The 25,312-nt window shown below is 40.2% G+C and overlaps 1 protein-coding gene across 7 annotated transcripts in view; it reads left to right on the forward strand.

Moving 5' to 3' along the window:
- THSD7B (thrombospondin type 1 domain containing 7B) overlaps nucleotides 1-25,312 on the forward strand; it is a 299,484-nt gene that overhangs the window by 119,906 nt on the left and 154,266 nt on the right. For all 7 annotated transcript variants that reach the window (XM_032114787.1, XM_032114784.1, XM_032114789.1 and 4 more), the window contains exons 6-8: nucleotides 2,058-2,227; nucleotides 13,651-13,806; nucleotides 15,401-15,598. In XM_032114787.1, the coding sequence (XP_031970678.1) occupies nucleotides 2,058-2,227; nucleotides 13,651-13,806; nucleotides 15,401-15,598 (524 nt within the window). The remainder of the gene's footprint in view (nucleotides 1-2,057; nucleotides 2,228-13,650; nucleotides 13,807-15,400; nucleotides 15,599-25,312) is intronic.

A 25,312-nucleotide genomic window follows, 5' to 3' on the forward strand; every position in this document is an offset into this window, starting at 1 on the left:
ATATATAAAGGGGTTTTTTTTTTTTTTTAATTCAGGAGTTGATGAAGTTTAATTATCTCTCTGAGTTCAGATTTAGTTATTTTGCATAATTTTAATCACCAATGGCCTAATTTTCATAGGTGTTAACTCCCGCAGCTCATGCTGAATAGGAGAAGCAGATGCTCACACCTCTGGAAATGAGTCTTTAGGATCCAGCGTTCACAGCTGACTTCCTAAGCCAGATACTGCTAATGAGTTTTTCCTTAGTCAATTCTTGTTTTAAGAAACACTTCCTTAAAACAACTATTTCCCTGTCTGTGGCAAGATGCCTGTGTTTTATATTTAAGGTTTTGATTTGGAAGTGTAGACCTGAAAAGCACAATGTTCTGAAGGGATGTGGAGGAGAGGAATCCTCTTCACCCGCTGTTTGATAAAGAGCACTTTTCATTGCCTTTACGGTTGCATTTAACACTGCAGGCCCAAGAAATGGGATTAGGAGTTCTCAGAAGGAACTAATGAGAAGAAGAATTCATGGCTGTGCTTTATATGTTGTGGGAGTTAAGTATTTGATACTTGTCACGTGAAAAGCTTGTTCTATGTTATTTTCTTTGGGGGTAATGAACCCTGTGAGTGTATCCAGATTTGCACAAGATGCTGTGAGTTATTTAAGAGGGCATGGCAGCTCATCCGAACAGCACCTGTAAATGCAAGTAACTGGCAGTATTCACAAATATTTTCCATGAAGATGTTAGAAAATTTGGAAGTGTTTTGTGGATAGAAATCATGTACAACATAAGAGAATGCTGGTATGTGCTCAAAATATAGTTTTGAGATGCAGGTTTGCTTGCCATAGCTGTAGTCAGGAACAGATACTCAATATGTGAAATTATGGTATGGAAGGCTTTTTCTGCAGAGACATCCCACTGTGTTTGAGTTTACAGTGAGCAGTCAGCAGTTAAGGAACATATGTAGTTTTAACAACTGTGGATCTGCTGTTAAAGGAGAGAGCATTTGTCTTGAGAAGAAAGGAAGGAAATTATTTTACGTAGTTTTATTACACAAAACCCAAAGATTCTGTGGAAAAAGTAAACTAGGAAATTTAGAGGAGTGGAGGCATAAAGCAGCACGAGTGTGAACAGATTGGTTATAAAAATAATATTGCCTAAGATTTGTGTTTGGGAAGCTCAGGAAGACTTTGGGCTCTTATTTACTCCCCTCATACTGTGACCTGTGAATCAAAGCAAATTCTGCCTGTGGAAACAGTTGTGTTAGAAATATGCTCTACATTTTCAGTCATGATGAGGAAATAACTTTTGCTTTCCACGGATACACAGCACAGTTTTCCCTGTGGTTTTAATAAGTTCTTCCTGGCATTTAAGCTGGTACACAGCAACAACTGTTGTCTGTACAGCATTCACCTACCTGTGCCCCAAAAAGTTATAATTCCTTGAAAACCTTTAATGCTCTTTAGGTGTGAATGGAATATAGAATGAAAGTATTTTTTTTTCTAGAGCTTGCTGTGCATCACAACTTTTGGAAAATGGAATTAACTGAGATGCTTTAGCCAATCCCTTGAAGGAACTGGCAGTACCTTAGGCACTTAGAAAGCTGCCCTGTGTGGAAAAGCTGCAAGTGCTTGGAGCTCCGTCGATGTATGCAGGATTTCAGCTGTTAAGTGTGTTTCAGAGCGAGGTGTTCAGCTCTTGGCAGAGAGGGGTGGTTTGGTGGTTTGATCCACATGTTTGAAAACTACTGTTCACACTTAATCAAACCTCTTAATCTTCTCTCGTTTTTTATGCCGTGCTCACAGGTGTTGTCAGGATGATTTAGTGTTTCAGAACGCTTTGGAGATTGGTGCTCTGTCAAAAGTTTTACACTAGTGCTCCAGACAAATAGCACATACTTAACCTATGTAAATTTAGCACTCAAAACGTTTCCAAACATTCTTCCCTGTTTTGGATAGGAAAGTGCTGCTATAAAGATTAAACCAACTGTATTTTGTCACCTAATAAAGTATGTCTCCCTCACCCATAGTCTTTGAAAAACTCATTTTACCTGTTCTCTTTTTATTCCCAAAGGTTTGCCTGGAGGACTTCTGAATGGAAAGCTTGCCAAGTGTCTCTGCTTCTTGACCAGCAGGACCCTCGACACCAGAAGCAGGCAGGGCTCTGTGGAGGTGGGATCCAAACCCGGGTGGTCTACTGTGTCCAGATCCTCGTGGAGCTGGGGACACACCGGCTGAAAGAAGGTGTGTGTGTGTGTGTAGGGTCCCTCTGAAGTGCTGACCTGAGTAGATCTGAGTAGGAGAAACAGGAGGAAAAGAAGTAGGTAATGTGGAGTCATTGATAGCCTTTGGCTTGCTGATGTCCTCCTTCTATCCGTGCTCACACAGGGAGGTGCTACTTGGCACCAGAGGAAGTCCTGAGGAACTGCCGGGAGGCACAACCTTCTGGGATGAATTGCTGCCAGTTCTGATGTTCACTTGCGCTGGGAGAGTTACAAAGGATGAAGGAACTAAATTTTGCTTGGAGTTGACTTTTCTTCCTCTGTCATACATCAGGAAACCCAGCCCCTTGGTAGCTGAATGCATTTATCTGTAGTGTAGTCTTAGTTTAGAATATAAAGCAGGTTGTCACACACCATTCCTGATACGGTTTTAGCCTCTGCTTCAGATTGATACACAATCTTTCTTGTGATTTGAAGGGGAAAGCAAAAATAATATTGTCACAACTTTTGAGCAGACAGATGGGTTTTGGACTCTGGAAGTGAGTTATATTTCTTTTAGAAGAATAATAAGTAGTTACAGATTCACAATGAATAATTCATCATAGGCTGTTTTATTTGCTCGATGTGGTGCGCTTGCAGAATGTGTTTTTGAGCAGAGATGTAAGATAATAACAACACAATATTGTATCTTAGATTTATTTACTTACAGAGGCAAAGCAAATGTTTCCTGGATGCCCTGTGTGTGTCCCAGCATCCCTCACAGATGCTGAGGTTATAGAAAACCAGACCTGTTTTAATCTCTGTTCAGTCCATGCACAGTGGCTGATTCACCTCTCCCAGACACCAGGCACTACTTTGCTCTCCCAACACAACCCCTCTCCTCTTGTTCCACACAAGCGTGTGATGCAGGGGACTTTTCAGAGTTAGAAAAGTGCTGTTGATGAAAGGTGTGTGGCATTTATTGACTTTCTTCATCCTTCTGAGTACTCCTGTGGTCCTTGCAGCCACTGTGAGGCAGGTTGGTGAGCAGAGAGCTTGAACTGAATTCATTCTCACTTTATTCTTTGTCAAAATTGTGAATTTCTCCAGAAGACTAGAGGAGAGCCTCTGAATTCCTTAAACATTTACGTATGTCATGACAGGAGTGGTGCTACATATCCAGTGTGTGACCCACCTGCAGCTTGTGCCTTGCTCAAAGTTCAGTTCAGCTTAAAAGTTGCAAGCCCTTTCCTCAACTAAGAACAAACCCTGGGATACCTCTTCCTTGTATTTACACTTCTCACCTTTTTTAAAAAAAGTAATTTCATATAGGCAACTGAAAAACCCCGAATGTGCAGAGCAATTGTACAAGGTATAAATAAATGATTACTGCAATTTCAAAGCTGTACCGCAGATGTACAGTAGTGCTTGGCAAGTGAGAATCCCATCTACTGTCAGCGCAGGCACATGCAAATGGGAACAGGGAAATCCTTCCCTATTATCCCTCCTCATCCAGTAATATTCAGCGTGTCTCATTTACTAGCTGACTAATTTTTGTTCTTTGAATAGATAAGGAATGACATATCTTCTGGCTTTTTTCTTCTGGCAATCAGAACTGGCAGAATACTTTTATTCATCACTAGGGCATCTCATATTTTACTGTACCAATTTTTCAGTGATGAGGAGAAGATGAGGAAGTTAATCCTCTATGTATAAGCAAATACAGTGTCTAATTGCTACCATCAAAAGCACAGTAATTTTTCTTTCTTCACCTCTTGAGTGTCCTTAAAGGGATCATTCAGGAATCAAACAAGCGAGTCTAATGGGATATTACAATCCATCACAGTTGTTATTCTTCTGGATACTTCCAAAGAGAATTTGGACCTGGGCCCATGACATATGTGAGAGAAGATTTTGTCCCGTGGTCTCTCCAGCAGCATTCTGGGATAAAAGCTGTTGAATCCTAGTTGGAGACAGGTACCATCTGTGATGTGTTTATACATACTGCTCAAAGCTCTTTTATCCCCCAAGGATATTTCTCCCATTTTTTATTTGCTTAGTGTTCCCATCTATTTCTTCTTTTATTAAAATGTGTGTGTTTGGAAGGGGACCACCTGTTTTCTTGAGTCACTATATATCATTTGTTCAGAAGGTTAAGTCTACTGAAAGCTTTCTGTATTTTGATTATAAGATTCCAACTTGAAGATACTGAAAATGGAAAATTCTCACTCAGGTATTACTTTGAGAAGTGCATTGATAAGATTTCATACTTTTCTCCCCCAAGAAGCGACCTAACTAAGAAATCCCTGTCTTGACCCAAGTGAAGTTATGTTTTCTAAGCCTTGAGGAGAAGTCCGTACTTTTAATATGGGTGATGAGTATTTGGAGGCAGATCTTCCAGTCTTTGAAGCCCTTGGTAATATTCTTGCATTCTGAGGCTGTGACATCTAAATTTACGTTGGTAAAGGTGTAAAGTGATGTGGAGTTCTGTGCTCCTGTGTATGTAGGTAACCTAAGTGTAGAGACTGTGCTGTTTTTAATGTTAGCTGTTCTGTCCAAGGAGTCCAAATCCCTCCTCACTTGTGAGGCTTTTGTTAACTTAGACTGAACTTTAACATGATTATCTTTCAACAGATCCTGCTGTTTTTAATTATCTCATTGAATTTTAACGTGTTTAAATTTATAATGCTTAATTTTCAGAGAGAGGTTGTCACCTAGTAATTCAAGTTTATCATTATTCTTTTGCTGTCCAGAGGTGGAAGTGGCAAATCTGCATGTTTGAAACGATGTGTCTTTTAAGGAGGAGACACATTTTGCACAAAAGTAGCACAGAATATGCAAGTGAGCTAGTTGTGGTACAGCCCTTTCTTCTCTTCACGTCTGGGTACTCCCTAATCCTTGAGCCCGGGCATCCCATTTCTGGAACAAACTGTAGGAAGGGTGGCTACCCTTCTTTGTACCTCTTTTTTTCAAGTAAATCTGTTCACTCATATGGAAACTCTTCTAAGCAAAGCAGAAATGCACATCCTCAACTTATTTTCCAAGCCAGACGCTGCTGCCATAGGACACATGTGTTTTGTTCTCTTCTGTAAGTGGGCTTACAACAAGAGATAAGATTTTAGTGGTTTTATGAAATTTTATCTGAAATGTGTTTCCGCATAATAAATTTTAATTGATCTGGGTGAACATCACTAACTAGCAATCCCCATGGTACCAACAAAAAAGACATCTGGAAAAGGTAAGGAAGAATATTCTGCAATGATCAGTTTATGAAACCTGTCCTTGTTTGGCAGTACAACTCTCCTCTCAATCACAGTAAATTATTCCAGTGATATGGGAATGAAAATTCCTCTTAGAATCTGGTACTGGTGTCTGTGTTTATGTTCAGTTACTAAACCTATGAAGTTCCTAGATTTAATCTTCTGCCTCAGGAATTTCTTACTGTCTTTTCTGAAGACCAGGAACTATCCTTCTGTTTTCTAATTAATTTTGCTTTTTGGATTTATCTAGAAACTGTATCTCTTTATCAGTAGTCTGGGAGATGGCAGTCTTTATAAAATACTCCAGAAGTATTTCCTCTCTTCTCTGAATTTGTTGCCTGCTGTCTCTAGTGACTGGGATTGCTTCTCTCTTTATATTTTCTGTAGTTTTCTAACTAGGGATCTGTCTGCTCTGACATTCTTTCATAAAATTTGTGCCTTACATATCTTGACATTTTTCCTTTTTCACTTGTTTGAATGAGATCCAATTTACCTCTCACTTTCAGAATTTTCTTAAAGTGTTTTTGGAGCCTGTCTGCTTAAGTTTTAATTATAGGACTGAAAAGACCTTTATGAAATAATGCTTCACTTGCTTGAGTCCTCTTTATTGTTTATTCAGCATAGTAAATTTGGCTAATAAAATGTATCTCTTACTACCTTCTCACCAGAAATCATTGCAGGTTCCTATCTTCTTAATCTTTGTTATTTTACATCTGAAAATCCACATAAAACTCTCATGCCTGTACAAGGTTCTAAAGTTTTGTTTACACTTACTTGCTTAATGAGTTTCTCTATCATATTTGTCTCCATATATTTATTTTTATTTGAGCTTGAATTTCAATAGCAGGTATGTGGCATAGTTGTGCCTTCATTATTTTTGGATAGCTTTTAGTGTTACCCTGCAAAACTATTTCTTACAGAAGTCCCTATTATTTTTATACCCCTGTTTCCTTTGAGAGAGATTCAACCCTCACCTGTTAGTAGACATAATACCTTGCCTGACTTACTCCACTGCAGTTCCCCAGCCTATACTAATTTTTGCTTTATTTTTAGGATGCAATTCCACCTAGTTCAGTTTACATCAGATTGTTTTTTTTATAAACTTGTGTGTCTTCAGCCGTAGCAGCAAAATCTCCTTTAGACCATTTACAACTGAGGACTTGGAAAATACTCAAGTACCTTTTCAGGTCTAATGGTTACACTCTGATCCATCCCTGTGTGTATTCCCTTATGTAGTTTTGTCTTACAAGCTCCTTTACTGACAGAATCACAAATGGGTCTGAAGCTGAAAGTGGTCCCCTGCACTTTCATCTAAGTCCTACTTCTGTGAGTCTCAAAACTATTATTTTATGGCCTTTATACATTCTTGTTTTCCTCAAAATATTGAGCTTTCTCGCTACTGCTGATAGACAAAAATGTCTATTCCTTTCTTATGTGATGAGTGAATTTTTTCATACTCTTCTCGATTCCCATATGGGAAATACTTTGGCATTGTGCTTTGTTTTTCAGAAATTGGAGCCTCTTTGGAGTTGCACAGAGATTAATTTGAGAAGTCCTTTCATTCATATCTTGTATTCTTCTCCATTTATTCTCATCCCTTTCTTTCTGCCCTATTGTCTTTTGTAGCTCCAAAATGTGCTGTTTTACCTCCCCTGCTCTGTATGCTCTGTTTCCTAATGAGGGTGCCACATCTATTTCCCTGTGAGTTCTTTGTTCTGTTCTGAATCATGACCAATGTGTGTCTCCTGAGGGATTAGTGTTTCAAATTGGTGCATGTGGCACCTGTTCAGTAAACTATGGAAGTATCTTTGGGAAGAGGACGCTACCAGCGGAAAGTCCGAATTGGATGTGCCACCATCCCCTTGGGTGCCAGGGGTCTTGTGAAGCACCAGGTCCGACTCTTTAGGAGCTAAAAGTTGGTTGTGCAGGTTGTTGTTGTTTACAGCTGTTGCCATCCTGCGTATTCATTGGAGAAGGCCTGTGTTGATGGAGATAAGCTGCCCGTAGGAGTTGATGCAGGTTATGCACTGTTGGAGTGTATAGGAGCCCTGTGCGGAATGTGAGCCCTGTATTAAATGCACACTTTTTTCTTCTGTTGTTGTGAATTTATGCTGGTGAAGCTGCAGGAATGAGAAGATTAATTTACTCTACGGAAATTAGAATTTTAGGACTTTGATGTTTAAATCCTGTTGTCCTTGTCTGGTTTATGAAATTGAAAAGGAGTAGGTTAGAATATATTAGTAATGAGAAAACTTGACTAGGACCGTAGGAGGGAGAGAAATGATGGTCAGCAGTGGGGTGAAAAAAGCTTTGTTGAGCTGCGCCTGTTACAGCAACAGGAGCATCCAGCCTGGGGCTTAGCTGTCCTGAACCACAGAAAGCAGATTCTCAGGTGGAACCTCTCCCACCCCAAGGATCCCTCTTATCCCAAACTAGTTATTTGTCACTGGGATGACTGTACTGACTTGAAAAGATTAGAAATACACCTCTGGAGTGTGAAATATATTCAGGGAAGTCTGTATCAGATTTATATTGCTGGGATGCCAAGTTATTGATCTGTAAGCTCACCAAATGCTGAGCAGAATTTATGAGATACAACTCACATAATGGAAAAATAAATATGTAACAGCTGGCTTCTTTGGGGGAAACCCTGTAGAAGCAGGAGAGGAAATGATTTTATTCAGATTATTGTAGTGCTTGACAGTAGTGTTTAAATGTGTATTTCAAAAATTTGAGTTTGAATCCATTAAGGAAAAAACCATTTTCCCTAATGCCTTTCAGAGGTGTAATATTTTCAGTTCTTTCATATCTTAAAACTAATTAAACTAAAATGAAGAGAGTAATGTTTAAAAAGACTTTGACAGTGAAAGAAGTCAGCCTTTTAAGAGGTGCCTTATAAATAGTAGGCCTTTTTTTGTCAACAAGCTATTTGTTATGACCATGAATAGTTATCCCTTTATAAATGCTTTCATTTGTTTAGCTGGCTGTGGTACACAGCAAATAATATGCTGCCCAGTTAGTTCATGTGAGATACTAGGTTTTAGTCCAGGCTTTTATCTTTGAAAGCTAACATTTTAAATGTGTGTGTATTTTTATAATTGTTCCCTTCCACTGAAACTGGATTAATTCCAATTCAAGACAGTGATGGTTTGTTCTGTGTAATTTTGTCCTGTTGCTGTTCTGAGGCTGGGGAGCTGCATTGTATTCAGGCAGTAACATGGAGTGAGATGAGAAATTAAAAGGATTTGCATGTGTGAGGCTACACCACAAACTGGGACACTGGGGAGAGAGAACAAAGCCAGAGGTGTCTGGAACAGGAGACACTGGAGATAAATGAAGTTTGTGTGCTGCGGCCAGCGCTGTGTGGAGCAGCCTGGCTGCTCCTGGGATCCGCCCTGCTGCTCCTGGGATCCGTGATGAGCGTGTCACTAGCTTAGCTTTGGGCCACCTGTGCCACGTCCTGGTGTCCCAAACACATCCAGCCACATCCAGGCACATCCAGACACATCCACAGTGGTGCTTTTCTCATGGCAGTCACAGAAGAGGTTTCTCCTTCCTGTTGTGTGAATGCTGAACTCGGCAATGCTCACACTCTTACAAGGCTTTCATGAAGTTTTCATGGATTTTCTTCCCTGTTTTCTGTGTTTCTTCTCTCACCCTCTCTGGTGGTCTGCCCCAGTGATTTCCAGCTTTTTTTGGGTAACAGCCAAAAGGCTCAAATATCCTGCAGAATCCTTTTTGCCTTCCCATCATTGCATTCACTGCCATCCCAGCATCCCTGTTGCGTCTGCTGTTTTTCCTGGACACTCTTAATGAATTGTCACCTCTGATCTGCTCAGTCATGTGGCTCCTGGTGGGGAGCCCCATGTTCACTCTGAATTTTTGCCAGATACATAGAGTCTGTTAATCTCCACAAATTCTGCTGTAGCAAAACAATGCAGTATCCCAGCTGGGATCACAGTCCTGTTGAACAGCAGAGGGAGGACACAGGGATACGTTTTATCTGTGTCACTTTAATAAAATTGTGGGGATTTTTATTGTTCTGAAATGCATTAAACCATTGTTGCTCTTGGCAATCTACTATTAACCCTCTTTCATGCTGTGATTAGCCTTCTATTCATACGTTGTTCCTTGCCTATTAAATAGATTTTAATTGAAAATAGGCCTCCAACTTTGTGCTTAGTGGCTTCAAAATGAATTGATTCTTCCTCAAAGCATAAAGGAGCCCTTTCCGTAAGACATGGGGTGCATTAGGCCCCTTAATGGAGGGATGCAAGGGACTGGGATTGGTGCCATTTCCAGGCTTGGTCAGATTGCATTCACCACTTCTCCCTTGTGTAATGTTTTGTTTTTGCTATAAAAATGTCTTTCAGGTTAGAGAAATTACTTACAAATGTTGTGCTGGGTTTACCCCTACTGTGTTTTTCACATGAAGGTGTTTTTATAACGTAACTTGCTCCTTTGTGGTTTTCTCAAGTAATTTCCCTTTGTATTGATCCAAGTGTCTTTGGTTTATAAGTCCCAGCAAAGGCAATAAGAACTTTCACAAGGATATGCCATCCCTTTCTCATACCTGCCTTGTATCATGGCAATAATTTATCTGGATTGATTTTGCCATATGGTAAACATTTGGATTTGTTTCCTTGAGAATTGAATGTTACCTAAAATATGTAAGAGGCAGACCAGATAATATTTGTATGTATTCCAAATATATTAGTGATATTTAGCAAAGTCTCCTTTTGGTTTTGGTATGAAAAACACTTGGGTTTTCATTGTAAAAAGGAATTGTAGTTAAAGTCCAGGAAAAAAAGTGTTATTTACCTCCTGAGGAGTTGAAAAACCATGTTTGACAGGACCCCCTGCAAACAAAATGCCATCCTAGGCATTTCTGCCTCTGTCTGGTCAGCATTGCTTTTAACATAGTATTGGTATGTGTGCCTGCAAGTATCTGTCCACATGACTGTATTCAAAGATAATTTATTTATTGGCTTAAAATTACATTATGGAAATAATCATATCAGAGCTGATTTCCTCTTCCACTCTTCCTCCAAATCATTACCTCAGTAAAAATATATAAGGAAACAAGACACTTTAGAACTCAATTTATTATCTCCTGCTGGTAGCAATAACCTGAAAATAACAGCAAATAGTAAAATTCAAACTTGAGGCAAGACACTGGTGCTGGGAACAGCTGCAGTTGCATTTATAAAGGATAGATTCAATATAACAGCTATAGCAATGTGCAATGTTTCAGAGGCCCCCAGATTAGTACTTGATTGCTTTTTGAAGTTTATTCTATAGATTGGGAAGAACACAGGATTTTAAAAGGTAGGAACAAGCATCTTAAATAAGCTGCTACTTGAATCAGAGATGTTGCCTCCCCCTCCCACTCTTTGCTTCCCTGGCTTCTGCCTTTCACCTTCCTCCAAAAACATGGCTAATATTGTTCCAAGGAAAATAATTACACAAAAAGCACTTTTTCTATATGAATGCAGGAAAATGCCACCACAGAGTCAATTATTGAACGAAATCAGAAAGCTGGCTCATTGCTAAAGACATTCCTGGCAGCTGTGTGGATTTATCATAGGCATAATGTCAGGTTTTCTCCTGAATAGGACATCCCCAGCCAGGCTACCTGTGCCATTTGGAGGCTGCAGTGTGTGAGAATTTTGGCATTTAAAAGGTTCACAGAAAAAGTCCCCCTTATCATTCCTTTACAATAAAGAAAAGACAAATTTGTTAGAGTATAAAAGAATGGCAGTAGAAGATCATATCAAGCTTTGAAATAAACCAGATTGAAATCAGAGTTTTTAATCAAATGGCTGAAGAAGGCATGAAATTCTGTTTTAAAGAGGACCCTGCTGGTCCTCCTGTCACTCTGGCTGGAAACTGTGTCTCTGTACCTTCCAGGTGTTGGGAAAGGATGGTATATGCATTTATCATTACAGCTTGGGTTTTTTTGTTCTGGTCTTATTCCTGAAGACTGACTGGAGGATTGCAGTCAGTGTAGAGTGAGTATAAGCTGGAACAGACTTGGAATGTATTTGGATATTTGATTAGAATGGTATTTTCTGATTTACCTTTTATAGAATGCAAAGAACTACTTAAGGAATTGAGCAAACAGGCAGCTTTACTCCAGTGACAAACGGGATGCTGGTCCTGGGAAAAATGCTAGAGTTAAATAGGGCATCAGCCCAAAGAAGGAAAAGGAGCAGGAGGCTGGTTGGCATGGAGAGGAAGGCAGGGATTTCCATCAGAATGGGAAGAAGTCATCCATGAGTCTGGGATGGCTGGTAGCTCCTTTAACTTTTTGTAATCAATTTTTCTTGGTTTTTTTTAATCCAAAATCAATTTAAAATAATGTTGAGCACACTGGTTGGTTTTCAAGTAAGGAGAACCATTCAGCTGTATCTAGGCTTCTACATTTAAATAGTTAAATTCAGTACAGAAGCAACCTAAAACTCAGTGAGGAGGGAGGAGCCATTCCTGGCAATGACACCTTGAGTTAGAGCAAAGCAGGACTGGACTTTATTCCTTTGGTTGACCATTTGTACTCAGTTTTATTTCCTTTCCTTTCTCCAAATGAACTCTCAGAAAACTGATACAGTTTTGCAAAGCTTGATGCTGAGAGGCAGGTTAAGCCATGCATGAGACTTCTAGGGAAAATAAATACTCCTATCCTTAAAACTCTAATATTTATCTCATTCTGTCTGTCACTTTCCTTGCAAGGTCTCTAGAAGAGGTCTCTTTATGTGAGCATTCAGGTGAATTGGATTTATGCCACCTCATTCTAATCTTTAAATGAACATGTCAGAGGCCTTACAGTGTCTCAGAAATCATTCAGAAAATCGTCTTTTTTGCTAAATATATTATCTTTCCGGTTAGAATTAAGTCATACTGTTGTTTAATCCTGTTACTCTGATGAGCTGGAATCCTAAACACTGATATTTGGTCTGAGTATCACTTCAGACTGATAGGTCTAAAGTCAGCTTCAGGATGTGCAAATCAAAATTTGTGATTTTCAGCACTAAAGTCTTGTGTTTAAAAAGAAAAAAGTTGTGTTTTTCTTCAAATGATTAATTTTAAAGAAAATGGTGTAATATCAGAGAAAGGAAAGATTACTCATATATTGAGCTTGTTTTTATAAATTCTTTTCAAATCAATTCCATGCACGGAAGCAAAGAAAAACAGACGTGAAAAATAAAAATGAGGATAAAACAAACTCAGTAGCTATAAAAATAAATGAAGTCTTGGTAATGCCATGGCAGAGTAAACTCAAACAAGCCTTTGCCTTTTTGAAAGACTGCTTTGATATTGATTTATCTAAAGAGACAGCCAAATTCAGCCCATAATGTAATTAAAATGCAATATCATATAATGACTCAGAGGACAGATTTAAGAGTCTTTCCCTTTCTTTTCCTTCCTCCTTCTGCCCCGAATAAAAAGGTGAGAGAAGTTAATTGAATCTAGAAATCTCTTACAATAAATGAAAATACAAAGAGAGTCAACTTTCCAAATCTATTGTCAGTATCAAGTAAACTGGTGCATGGCAGGGCTTGGGATTGTCTCATTTCTGGGATAAAGAGAGTTGGAGATCCATGGGTGCAGCAACTCGAGTAAATGTCTCTCCTCCCACGTAGGAAAGATGCTTCATGCTTATGTCTGTATAGAAGAATCCGAGAGCTCTGCTCAGTTTTATTGGAAATAGGTGAAGAAAATTCCAAGGTCTAGGCACTGCATCCATAATCCAGAGATGGCAGTGCCCTGAAGGGCATGGGAATGGGGAGAGTCCCCTGTGCTTGGGTTTTGCTCACCTGCCTCTGCCTGGCTCCCAATTGCAGAGGGAGCTTTGTGGATTTCCTTCTTAGGTAGCTTTCTCTTCAGTCCTGTCTGAAGAGGTCTCCTTGGCCATAAAAGTGGGGATTAGATCCTGGTTTGTTGCTCCAGCATTGCTGAAAATCAGCACTCAATCTAGTTTTAAAGCACATGATTATCACTAAGCATAGTCTCAACTGGCTTGCTGAATATGGGTGATTTAGATAAAACTTTTAAGTGCCTTTCTGAACACAGGATTACCGTTTTGCTCTGGGAGATAAGACCCTAAAAAATCACTGGATTTTGGTGCATTCTGAAAAACTAAGGCCAGCAGGACAGAGTTACAGCCTTGGTTCTCTTTTTTCCTTTTTTTTTTTTTTTGTTCTCCTAGTTGCCAGACCAGTTGATGGGAAGCTTTGCCAGGGCCCTGCCCCTGCCACCTCCCAGCTGTGTCACCTGCCGTGCCCGGCCGAGTGCGCGGTGTCCTCGTGGTCACCGTGGGGTCCCTGCCTGCCCGAGAGCTGCCAGCACCGCCATGGAGGGAGAGGTGAGCAGGGAATGGAATGTTGCACAAAGACTGCAAAAACACTGGGGTCACATTCAACATTGGGAGCTTAATGTGTTTTTTAGAAAAATTAGTCTAATGCAGGATGAGGCTCTTGGATGTGTGTAGTGGAATCTGACCTTTAAAAGCTTTTTGCCATTCTTTGCGTGAGAAGAAAAAAATTTTCAAGCTGATTCAGGCCCTTTTATCCTTCACTGAACTTGTGCAGGAGGATTTCTTGGGCTAGCAGCTGCCAGGCTGCCCCTCTCCGATCCCCCTTGGAAGTCCTGCTGCATGCCTGGATTTCAGGGCGAGGTATCAGGATGGAGGTGTATCCCCCAGCCCTGAAATCTGGACTCAGGGGGACCTAAGAGGTTGTTCTCATTGTTCTGGGCTTGGTTTAAATTCCTGAAAGAAGGATATGCAAGTGTAATTCAGCCTCCCCTGGGTTTTAGTTGACTGCTCTACATGTTTGTTGCTGCAACATGTTGAGATTCCTTGCAGAGCCTTTCCTAAGACTCTTAAGTTGCAAAGATGTCTCTTGGAGTGCATGTCAAGGAATGGATATTATTGTTTGGAAATTACACTTTTTTGACAACTTCTTAAGTTTGTGAAATGATTTGAACTGGTCAAAAATTTTCAAACAAAGAGAGAAATAATAAAAACCATAAATATTTGCAAAAGCATTTCACGTTTAAATGATTTTGAATAATTTCTTTTTGGTCATTTGAGAACTGTGGAAGTTTGATCTTTGTATTCTCTGGGATGGTTTTTTTTTTAATTTTCTTTTCTATTTCATGACCAAAGCATTTCCATGTGGCCTCTACTAATGCTGTGTATTTCCCCATGCTCCGAGACTGTCAAAGGAAAGACCCCCATGTATTTTTTTCTGCTTTTTTCTTAGAATTCTATGTCATTTACGTAACAGAACACACTGAAAAATACTTGTGTGTTAGTTCTGCATTGTATATAGCAACATGACTTTTGGTTTTATTCAGAAGGAGGTAGATTATGTAATCAATTCTATGATTATTTCTGTAACCTTTTTCTTCCACTTCACATTTGAATCTTCCAGTTTAATAGGATGTCATTTCAAAGAGGTCTGATATGCATTATGTATCAGAAAACCTTACACCTTCATAAAGCAGAATACTAATTTCTTAGTAAACTGCTCTGCTGTGTCTCAAAACAAATCCTTTCGTTAGTGGATTCCCAGGCAGAATATAGATGTCATTTATATCTTCAGTTCCTTAACTGTTCCTCTCTTTTTATCTTAATGCTGCTATTACATTAATATATGCATCACTGGTAAATTTCGATATTCTGACGTGTATTTCTATCTAATGTTGATGAAAGGGAAAAAGAAATGTGAAAAATGTGGGTTGCTGGAATTCTTTGCACACTGTTAGATTTTGCATGCCTGGGCTGTGGGCACCTACAGCCGAGTGCTGTCCCAATCAATCCAGTTTGTAAATATTATTCTCTTGTTTGTCTTTAAATCCCCCAGCTCCAGATGCCCCATATAGTCCTCTTGCTACTAGATGATTGTATGAATATTTTTTCTGTTGTCCAGTTAATTCAGCTCTGCTTTTTCCAGGCTTTAGGATGAGACAGAGGCAAGTGGTCGTGGATCCGGTGGGCACCCTGGCAGGTTGTCCTCATTTGGTGGAATCCATTCCTTGTGAAGACGCGTGGTGTCACGAGTGGGTGGTTTCAGAGGGAGTGTGTGTGACTGACCGTGGGAAATGTGGGCCTGGACACCGCGTGCTGAAGGCTGTCTGCAAGAGCAGGAAAGGTGAGCTGGGCTGTGCTCCTAAAAGCCCCATGGTTTTTTGTGCCTCCTAAAATGACATTTTGTTGCAGAGTAATTGAGGTTATGTACAGTGGCTCCTTACTGAGTTTTTTTAAGAAACTTTCAGATTTTTGAGTTGACTGTGTTGCTCTTGAAAGCCTGGGGCTGATAGAACCCAGGATTTTGCCTGGTGCTTTCTATTTTACCCAAAAGGGGGATGGCTCATCAGTGCAGGTTGTGTGTTGTCATTGCTGGCCTTATCACCACAAAAGTGGGATATTTGTGCTAAAGTAGGGTTCTTGCTGAGGTCAGCAGCTCTATTGGCATTCAGAATATCAGTCCAGCCCCCAGAACTACTTCTATCCTCAGTTTTTAGCCTGTGGTCTGAGTATTTCTCTAATTGGGATAACACTGTTACAGCCACAAGCAGGGATGCTCGGTTGTGCTGCCAAAATTAATACAAGACTAAGATGTAAATGAAATGATTGTACTGAGTAATCCTTCCCTTGGCAGCAGTTTGAGACCTGCAGAGTGTTCAGTGTACAAGTTGCTAATAATGAATAAGTACATTTTTATGTGACGTTTACAAACAGCCAGCAAGATGTTATTTCTTGTGTATGGTTTGAACCTCAGCCAAAAGGTTCATTTCGTGATAAGGTCACTGTTGTCAGATCTTTAGATTCAATTACATGGAGCACAATTTTGCAGTCCTTAGTCACAACAAGACTGTGCTATCATCTCAAAAGTGGCAAAATTGTGCAACTTTAGAGCCTGATACTGTATCTGAAATGGAGAATTCCTCTTTAACATGGTGCTGGGACCGATCACAGGAAACAATTTCAAGGTGGTAACAAGAGTGGTTAATTGGTAAGTGGTTAAAATAGTGTGTTGTTTATGAGGCATTAGAACCTGGCAGAAAGAAATAATGGCTGCTTTGTCCGAAGAGCGTGGATTCTCCTGAAATATATTTAAATCTGTGTGGTTTCCTTGTTAGTTTGCGAGAATGGGGGGAAAAAAGAAACCTTCAACTGTTATAAAATGACACAGCCAGAATATAGAGAGCAAAGAGCTCACTCTGAATTTTGTGTGAGTGGTCTCTGCTGGTGTGTGATGATTACTGTAGGTCCAGGCCAGCAGGATGTGTGCAGATGGAGTATAGTATTGCTGAGGAGCACCATGTACTTGACACTGCTAAAATTGTGCCAGCATCCATCTCTGTGCCCCAACTTGTGCCGGGGACAGAAAGCATGTTCCATTGCAGCTGCTCATTGATCTCTGATCAGCTGTTTTCTGTGGCTATGATCTTTCAGAACTCAGGCCTTTGAAGTGTCTGTTCTTCACTCAGTTGTTCAACAAGGTACTGGAAGTCTCACAATACCCTTTTCATTTCAATTATTCTGTGGATGTTCTAGTCACAAAAAAACCAAACCATTCTTCCCACCCCGCCAGCCTGAGGCAAACATTGTAACTAGATGTGATCAGTGTCCGCTTAAAACTGAGGTTTCACCAGGAAATATCCAGGTTACCAGGCAGGTTAGAATCACTGCTTAATACTACTCTCAAGCTTTTCTCAAGTCTTGGTTGAGTATGAGAGGTCTGGAAGAATCCTTAAAGTAGAAGTTGGAAGAAGAGTCAAATTGTTTCTTCTTCTCTCAATTCACTAACATAGTTGCTTTGTTCATAACCTTACTTATTTCCTTCTGTAATGTTCTCTTACCTAGATTTCCTTTTCAAAAAGTAGTCTGCTTTTTTTTGGATGAAAGTTGGAGTAAGTGTCAGCTTTGCTTAATGTGTTTTAGCTGGTTAGTTGGCAGTAGGAGGTCAGGAGGGAGTTGTGGTAATCTGATATGTGTCATTTACAGGTGAAATAGCATAAGGTCCGTGTCCATGCCAGGCATTGTACACAATACAATTCAGTATTCTATGCAAGCAACGGCCCTGCTGAAAGCTGTGTTGTGTGCTGCTATTTTCATTTACTTAAGCGTCTTCTGTTGAATTCAGCTCTGTCTCCTAAAATCCAGTGATTTATCCAGTCATTCTGTCATCCATGCCTGGCATTATTTGCTCAGTTTTCCTACTGAATGCCTGAAGGGATGAAAAAAAAATATTTTTTGGACCCTGTTAAATGCCAAAATCCAGTGTATCATCATCTTAACAGTTCATTTGGGCCTGGAGTTGTGTTGATTAGGGTACTTTGGGTTGTCTCTGTATCCCTGCTGGCAAAATGCCGTCATTTTCATGCAAATGCCAGACTTTGTGATGTGATGCTCTCCTCGTGTTGCTGCAGTGTGCTCACTTCTCTTCACAAGCAGTTTCTCTGTCAGTGCTGTTGGTGTCAGCTGTGCTGCAGAAGAGTTTGCCATCAAGCTTCTTGTCCTTTCTTACCTTCTCCCCTCCATCCTCAGGGGCTAAACCCGTGTCCTTTGCCACCTGTGCTCGGCTGTGGAACGCTGGGCTCTCCATGGGTCAGACACAGGAGGCCTTTTCCATGTGGAATCTGTTTGTTCACTTGCCAAAGAGGAGCTTCTGGTCAGCACATTTTCCTTCTGCCGTGTACTGTCCATGGTGCCAGCCCAGGCCGTGGGAGAGGTGAGTGGGGAGCAGGGGCTAACAGACCTCTCTCTCCAACTGAAGCCTCACCTTTGAATCCCTTGTAGTGTCCTTCCTTTCCATGTTAAAAAGCCATCCTTTCTGGTGAGACTGTGGGGCACTGACCCAGGTAACAAACTGCTGCTGGCTGGAGCTGGAGCTTGGACAATTTGGGAGCGAGTCCCAGATGGGTCAAGCTCTGATATGCAGCGTTTCTCTGTAGACTTTCCTGTCAAAACAACATTTCTGTGTAAGGGCTTGCAGGAACTTCAGTGATGTAACACTTGTGCTCAGCCTAGAGGTACAGAAATGGCTTTCTTTTTCTTAAATAGGTTAATTTGTGATAATGAAGTGGTTCCACAGAGCGCATACTATGGACAGCAGGGTTTTATGTAGTAGCTGGAGTCTGTAATTTGTGATTTGCAGTACTTTAGCATAGATGAGGAGTAATGAGAAGACAATAGTAATCTCATTACTTTGTCATTATTAGGTGTCTGCTCCCACCTAGAAGTGTCTCCAATCTCTGTTAATAAGTTACTGAACACATGCAAGATACTCTTAGTGTCTGGTCCATATCCCTTGAGTGCTTCTCTTCTGTATCAACAAAAGGCAGTAGTGTAATAAATCAAATTAAATTAAATAACGTGAAGTAATGCACAGAATGGGGAAAGACTTCTTTTGTATGCTTCTTCAAAACAAAATTTTTCAGGATGATATTTCTTATTTAGCTAGTGAAGGTCAATGGATATGTTTGGGAAAGTCTGTGAATCCAAAAGAACGGTATAGGAAAATTGATGATTGTACTAAAAATTGGATTGTGTAAGTGTGTCATTGGCTACATTGATCTATAATTCAGATAAAAGAATTTATTTGAAAACTCTTCATATTTACAGACACCTCAGGAATTAGTGGTGATTTTTCTCAGAGTGGTTGTTTTCGGCTGTTCAGCAGGAATTGAATAATGGCCCGTTAGTAATGTATTTTTGGGCAGATTGCTGCAAGTGTCTGACATTTGGTTTCGGACAGCCTTGATTAGAACCGACAGACATTACTGTGCATTGACCAGATGAAAGGAACTCCCTGAAAACTTTCCAGTTCACAAAACACGAACATGCTCAAAACTTTTTCATTTTCAAATGCAATTTTGCAGTAGCCAAAGCATATTGTGTTTCATTTTCTGAAGACAGTGACCAAAATCGTCTTTCGTGTGCTTTGCTTCTTTTGTCTTTTTAAGTGGTACAAGCACTTTGAGTGTGGTGAGTCAGGAGACCTGCAGACAGCAGGGCTTGGCTCAGGGTCAGCAGGTAGAACTTCAGTCCAGACAGGAGCAGTTTTGCCTTCAGAGGTAATTTCATAGTTGTTTGAATTAGATGCTAAGAAATATATAAACCTGCTGGGTTCAGTCTGATGAAGGAATTTGGGCACCCTTTTTGTTGTTATTTTCCGTATCTATTTTAGGCTGCATTAATAATAGAAAATGAGATTGAAACGAGACAAATGTGGAACCAGACCTTGTTTTTAGAAATGCCTATTATGCAGCTTGTGCAGAGTAGTCATTATGGTAAGGAGTACAACCTGAGAACATTCGTGAAAGCAACTATAACAATAAACTCATGAAATAACAAGTATGACTCATAAAAGTAACAATTCATTTTCCGAGCATTTTATAAATGTTTCTGACAATGCCATAAATGAATTCTTGCCTATTAGCTGTGCTCTTGAGTACATTGTAAAATGTTATTATTCAGAATCATACCCACAAGTCATCAATCTATTTTGCTGGAATTCCCATGTCATCATTTATTAATTTGCTTCTGCTTGTTCAGATTCCTACCAGAAGAACTATTAGTAGCAAAGAGAATTTCTCTGTGACAGTGAACAGCATGGTGTCTTAAGTAATCAAATATATGAAATAAGTCATACTCAAAGGCTTAATTATTTTAATCGGAAATTATTAGATCAACAACAGGGATTAATACAAAGGTCATGTGATTTTGCTGGATTCAGGCTCTTCTACTCTACTCCTGGTTAACAAATGTAAGCACAGCTCAAAAGCTGCTGAATATTTGCCTTTCTGTACCATCAGCTTAGGTGTCAGGGTTTCTTTGGTTTGTGAGAGTTGAAATTCATAGAATCAGAGAATGGGTCGAGTTGGAAGGGACTTTAAAGATCACCTCATTCCAATCCCCTCTGCCATGGGCAGGGATGCCACGAGGTTACTCGAGGCCCCGTCCAACCTGGCAATCCAAACTTGTTACATATCTATGCTGTCTTCATTTTGAGGACAGTATTTATAACAGGGCTGAATAATCTCTCTTTTTCATAATTATAAGATTATTTTTATTCATAATCTCTCCCCTATTCATGCACAGGTCATGCAGTGCCAGGGAGATGCAGGTGCTGAGCCAGAGGAACAGAGTCCAGAGGGGCCCAGGATGCTGCTCTCTCTCCCCCCGTAGCACCTGAAGGACTGGTCCTGGGACCTGTCACAAAAACACCATCTTCAGCACCTTCTGCCTCACCTGGTGCTCTGAGGCACCCTGGGGGTGTCTGTGCACCCCTCCCAGCTTCATCTGATAAATGATAACACCTGGCAGGTCTCAGGACTTGTGGCTGTACCAGGTGAACCTCCCTGCTATGGACCATCTGCCAAGGGGGCAGCTTAGGAATAAACCCTGCTGCCAGAGGGGTTCTGGCAGCACTGCTGAGAGGAGCTTCAGCACAACAGTTTTATTTCCCTGTGCCATCTCTTTGGTTTTTGGCAGTTGCAATCTAGAACCTGGCACTTGCCAAGAAGATAAGAGGGTTTTTGTTTTTAAGTGTTAATAAGTTCACAGAAAATGGACATGTTTGGGTTGAAATACACCTATTTCCAAGTTTCTGTTCCATGTGGCTGTTTTATTTGTAAACCTGGAGAACAATATTTCAGAGAAAAAATTTCTTTCAGTAATTTTTAGATTAAATGATTAATGTTTTTGGGAGTTTTTTTGTAAATGAGCTAGTGTTAAACAAAATTAAAAATTCAAAATATTTTTAAAAGAGGTTGTTAACAGAAGCAAAATACTCCTTTCTGATTAAGCAAACATTTTACCTTACCTTGAAATTATTTATTTCCTAAATCCTCCCCCAGTCTCTCTTCAATTCTACTTTAAACATTATTTTATTCTTCCTTTTCTCCTTTTCCCTTTCCTCCTTTTTTTCTTCTTTTTTTTTTTTTGGTTCAGTGCCCAAACAGAAATCCATTATTCACACAACTCAATTGCCAGAGCAGACACTGAAATCCTGTTGGAATTGAAGCGAGGAGTAAAGGGAAGTAAGGTAATCAAAGCAGTGTTATTTTAAGATCCAATATTACGTTCTGCCAGGGGTTGACAGTGAAGCTCTGCACTTGGAGAAGTTGATGACTCTTTGGGGGTAGAATATTAACAGTGGTGTGCTCAGCTGCTTGCCTGTGCTTCCAGGGCAGTCCCAGTGTGTCCCGTGGTCCCCAAGAGTGTCTGTGATCCCTGCTCCACTCTGTGCGCAGCATCCCGAGGGACAGGAGCATCCCCACCAGCTGAGCCCAAATCCTGCAGGAGGAAGGCACTGCAAGGGCACAGGACAGCTGGTTTTCTTCTTCCATCAGGGCATGAGGGAAGCAGCCCTGAAGGACCTGACAGTCCTGTTTTAACACAAGTCATAGTATCACTTACGTAGGACAATAGTCCAATCTCAGCAAAGCCAAGTTCTTACCTGGATAGAATTCATGATTTTTCATTTTCCAGTGGATTAATGATATAGAATTAATGCAGATTCTGTTTAATTTCTCAGAGAACAGATTTACCACGTTCAATTTACCAAAAATAAGTTTGAAATAAGTTCTTTCCTCGTAGTTCCTGGAGTGTATCCCACCATACCCCATGACTGGAGCTGCTGATCCCAAACCAGTTTGTTTTCCTGACTTTTAGAAACACAGATTCTAAAACGCTACGTGTAAAGCTTTGTAGCAATTAAATAAGGTACATATTTCTCATTTAGCAGCCCTGGTGGAAGGAAGATGTTGCAGTGTAGTAGCAGGGCTGAGTATTATGAGTGTTTGAGGAATGCTGAAGTATGGTGTGTGAGTTGTTCCTTAGATTTGGGACCAGTGTTTCTTGTAGTCATAAAGATTGATGTTCTCTTTGAGCAGGCGGCTTGTTAACGAGCCAGGTGGAGTGGATTTAGTTACCTCCATCAAGCCTTACCTGCCAGCAGCTGGTACCATGCCAAATATTTGCTGTCTCCTGCTGGAAACATTTAAAAACTCAAAATGCAGATTTTGCCCTGCTCTAGGACTGGTTCACAGACAATCTGAGGACAGATACTGCCATGTACAGGAGACTTTACTGTCTTTGAATCCTCTACTGAAATTGATGTCTGCAAAAGAAACAGAAGATCAGCTTCAGGTTAATTTTAAGGTAAACTGTGGGAAAGTTAGAGCTTTCTCTGCTTAGTCACACTTTAACAGTTTTGCTTCATTCAAGAGTAGAGCAAACCTGTGGCCCACCAGCCAAGGAAGACAGAAATGGAAAAGTCTATAAATGATTGTTGTAGTAGCTATGTGTGTGTAAATAACTGTCTAGCAGTCAGGAATATTTCACTAAAGTATAGGCTGAAATATCTAATGCTGGACAGGTGCAAGGTTGTGGGCTTGAATTGAGAGGTTGAACTCAAGCATACTCTGATTCATTTTCTTTATCTTTGAGTGCAAATACATTGCATGATTTCCAGCTAAGCTGTGCTGTTTCAAATGCTGGTGGTGTGTCTTGTGTCAGTCATCCAAAAGGCAGCTACAGTTGGTATCCAGTGGTAATTTTAGCTCCTCATATTTAGCTGATGGAGATACAGTGGAGTTTATTAGGAATAAAGCCAGCTTTCATCCTTCCTGTGCTGACAGTATAAGGTATTACAGCCACCTGTGAAGGTTTTTTTTTTTTCTGTGCCAGCTGAGTGTGAGCTTGTGGTCAGTGCAGAATGCCCTCAAATGAATTGCTATGCAAAACCGGGGCTCTTTTCAGTATCTAATGCTCCTTTTTGATACCCTCTGTCTCCAAAAGATGTTTTACAAGACTTCAGAGCAGTGCTAAAATGGTGAGGGCAAAGGCTGTTTCTTCCCTGTGGCTGTTTCAGCAGAGAGGAGATGGATTTTCAAATACCCAGCTCCCACTTTCACTGGTGAGAGGGAGCAACAGGTCCTGATGTTTTTTAAAAATTAACCTGGGCTTCAAACACTTGTAGATTAGGAACAGAGGGTCGAGGTAGTCCTTTCAGAAATGGGAACTATAACATTAAGAAAAATACAAACATCAATTAATATGGCAAACTCTGTATTGCCCTTTCTGTTTTAAATGTTAAGGAATAAGTTTGACCTACGTTGATCTGAGCTTGTGGTAAAGGTTACGTAAAGAGCAGGGGGTGTGTGTGTGACCTGTAGGTCTGTTACTTTGGTGCAAGTGCTTTGAAGAATCTACATAGAAGGATTAGCATTTATATACCAGGCTAGTGCATATGTATAGTTTCAAACTATCTTTTTATGAACTACTTTTAGTGTCTAGGAGGTCTTTATTAAGTTTAATGCTTTCTAACCTTTTGATTATAAGACTGAAAGGAAGGTTCTTATATTGTATTTTGTAACTGCAGAAGTATTTACAGCTAATTTTTTAAGTCTGGAAATGAAATAGTGTAATAGTTTTATTTGGTGTTGCCCCTGTTGTAGACAAAAACCCCAAGTTGTTTCAGTAAGAAACTAGAAAAATACCTGTAAGTACCAACAGCAATTTCTGTTTTCTCAGTGAAATGAAGCATAAAATACCTGCTTGGCTTTTTTCTTTAAACTAAGCAGAACTTCACATACATGTAGTTCATATTCTTTTTGGAGAGTTATTGTACTTCTTAGGGAACTCTGATTCAGAAAGAAATGTGAGCAAAATAGGATTGTTCTAGAATTGTGTTAAAAAGGTAAGTTGATGACAAATTCTAAAATAACTAAATGGATGAAAGGGGAAGGAGGGTAGAAGGATCTGTTTGAAAAGTATTACTAATGACAAAATTCTGCATCTGTCACCCAAATGTGGCTGAAGCTACCAGGAAGAGCAGGTGGAAGATGTGACAGTGAGGGTTCATCTCATCCATAAGGTTTCTGGCTTTTTGGATTAAGTGGGTTCCAAAAGGGATTAAGGATTTCATGGCTTTTCTACTGAAGGAAGAGTTCCTCATATGTAGATATTATAGATGGCATACCTCACTCCTTGATCATGATTTGGTAGCATTTATGTTGACTTTAAAACTCACAGTTTCTTGGGGAATATAAGAAACGGGGATGCTTTATGTTGTCTTTTTATCATCCTCATTTCAAGTGGAGTCTCTAAGGCATTTTGCTTACATTAATAAAAGGTTTCAAAGTTTTCTGGTGTTCAGCTGATGGATAAACTGTACAATTGCAAATTCTGATATTCTTAGGTTGCCAGGGTGAAACAAGCCAGAAAATAGTATTTGGCACGTTTGATATTTTTCAAATTCTTAATAGAGACAAAATTGTCCAATTCACAGTTCAAAATTATTTTAGCCAAGATTTTTTTTCCTAAGAGAAATGGCCAGAACAGTATAAAAGGCTTAAATTAAATAGGAGATCATTAGGGTAAAGAAGTGACTGGCTGTGTTTTATTGCATTCTGTGTGTGAGGTTTAGTGGGATGCAGTGCAAATCACATGATATGACTCATGGAAGAAAAAATGTTTCAAAATAAGCCAGTTAAGTTCTGTAGGAGATGGAAATAAACTAAACCTGATTCTTCAGACAGGAGAATGAGACCCGGTAGTGAATATCTGCAGGAAGTGGGAGTGTGGGGCTGGGGGCTGCCCTGCAGCTCAGTCTGCAGAAAGGATTGGGGAGAGGGAGATGATGGATGTGGAGGAGCCAGGGTAGGAGGAAAGGCTGGGAGCAGCCTGCAGCCAGGAGGTCTCAGTGCTCCTTGTTCCTCGGGCAGGAGCTGCACCTGGGGTCTGGCTCTGTGCTGTGCTCTGGGTGTCGGCAGCAACCTTCTCCCGAGGCTTAAATAAGGGAATAATTCCAGTAACTTCAATAGACACCTTCTCACATTGATCTCTGACC

Source organism: Corvus moneduloides, chromosome 7, assembly GCF_009650955.1.
Source record: "Corvus moneduloides isolate bCorMon1 chromosome 7, bCorMon1.pri, whole genome shotgun sequence".
NCBI lineage: Eukaryota > Metazoa > Chordata > Aves > Passeriformes > Corvidae > Corvus > Corvus moneduloides.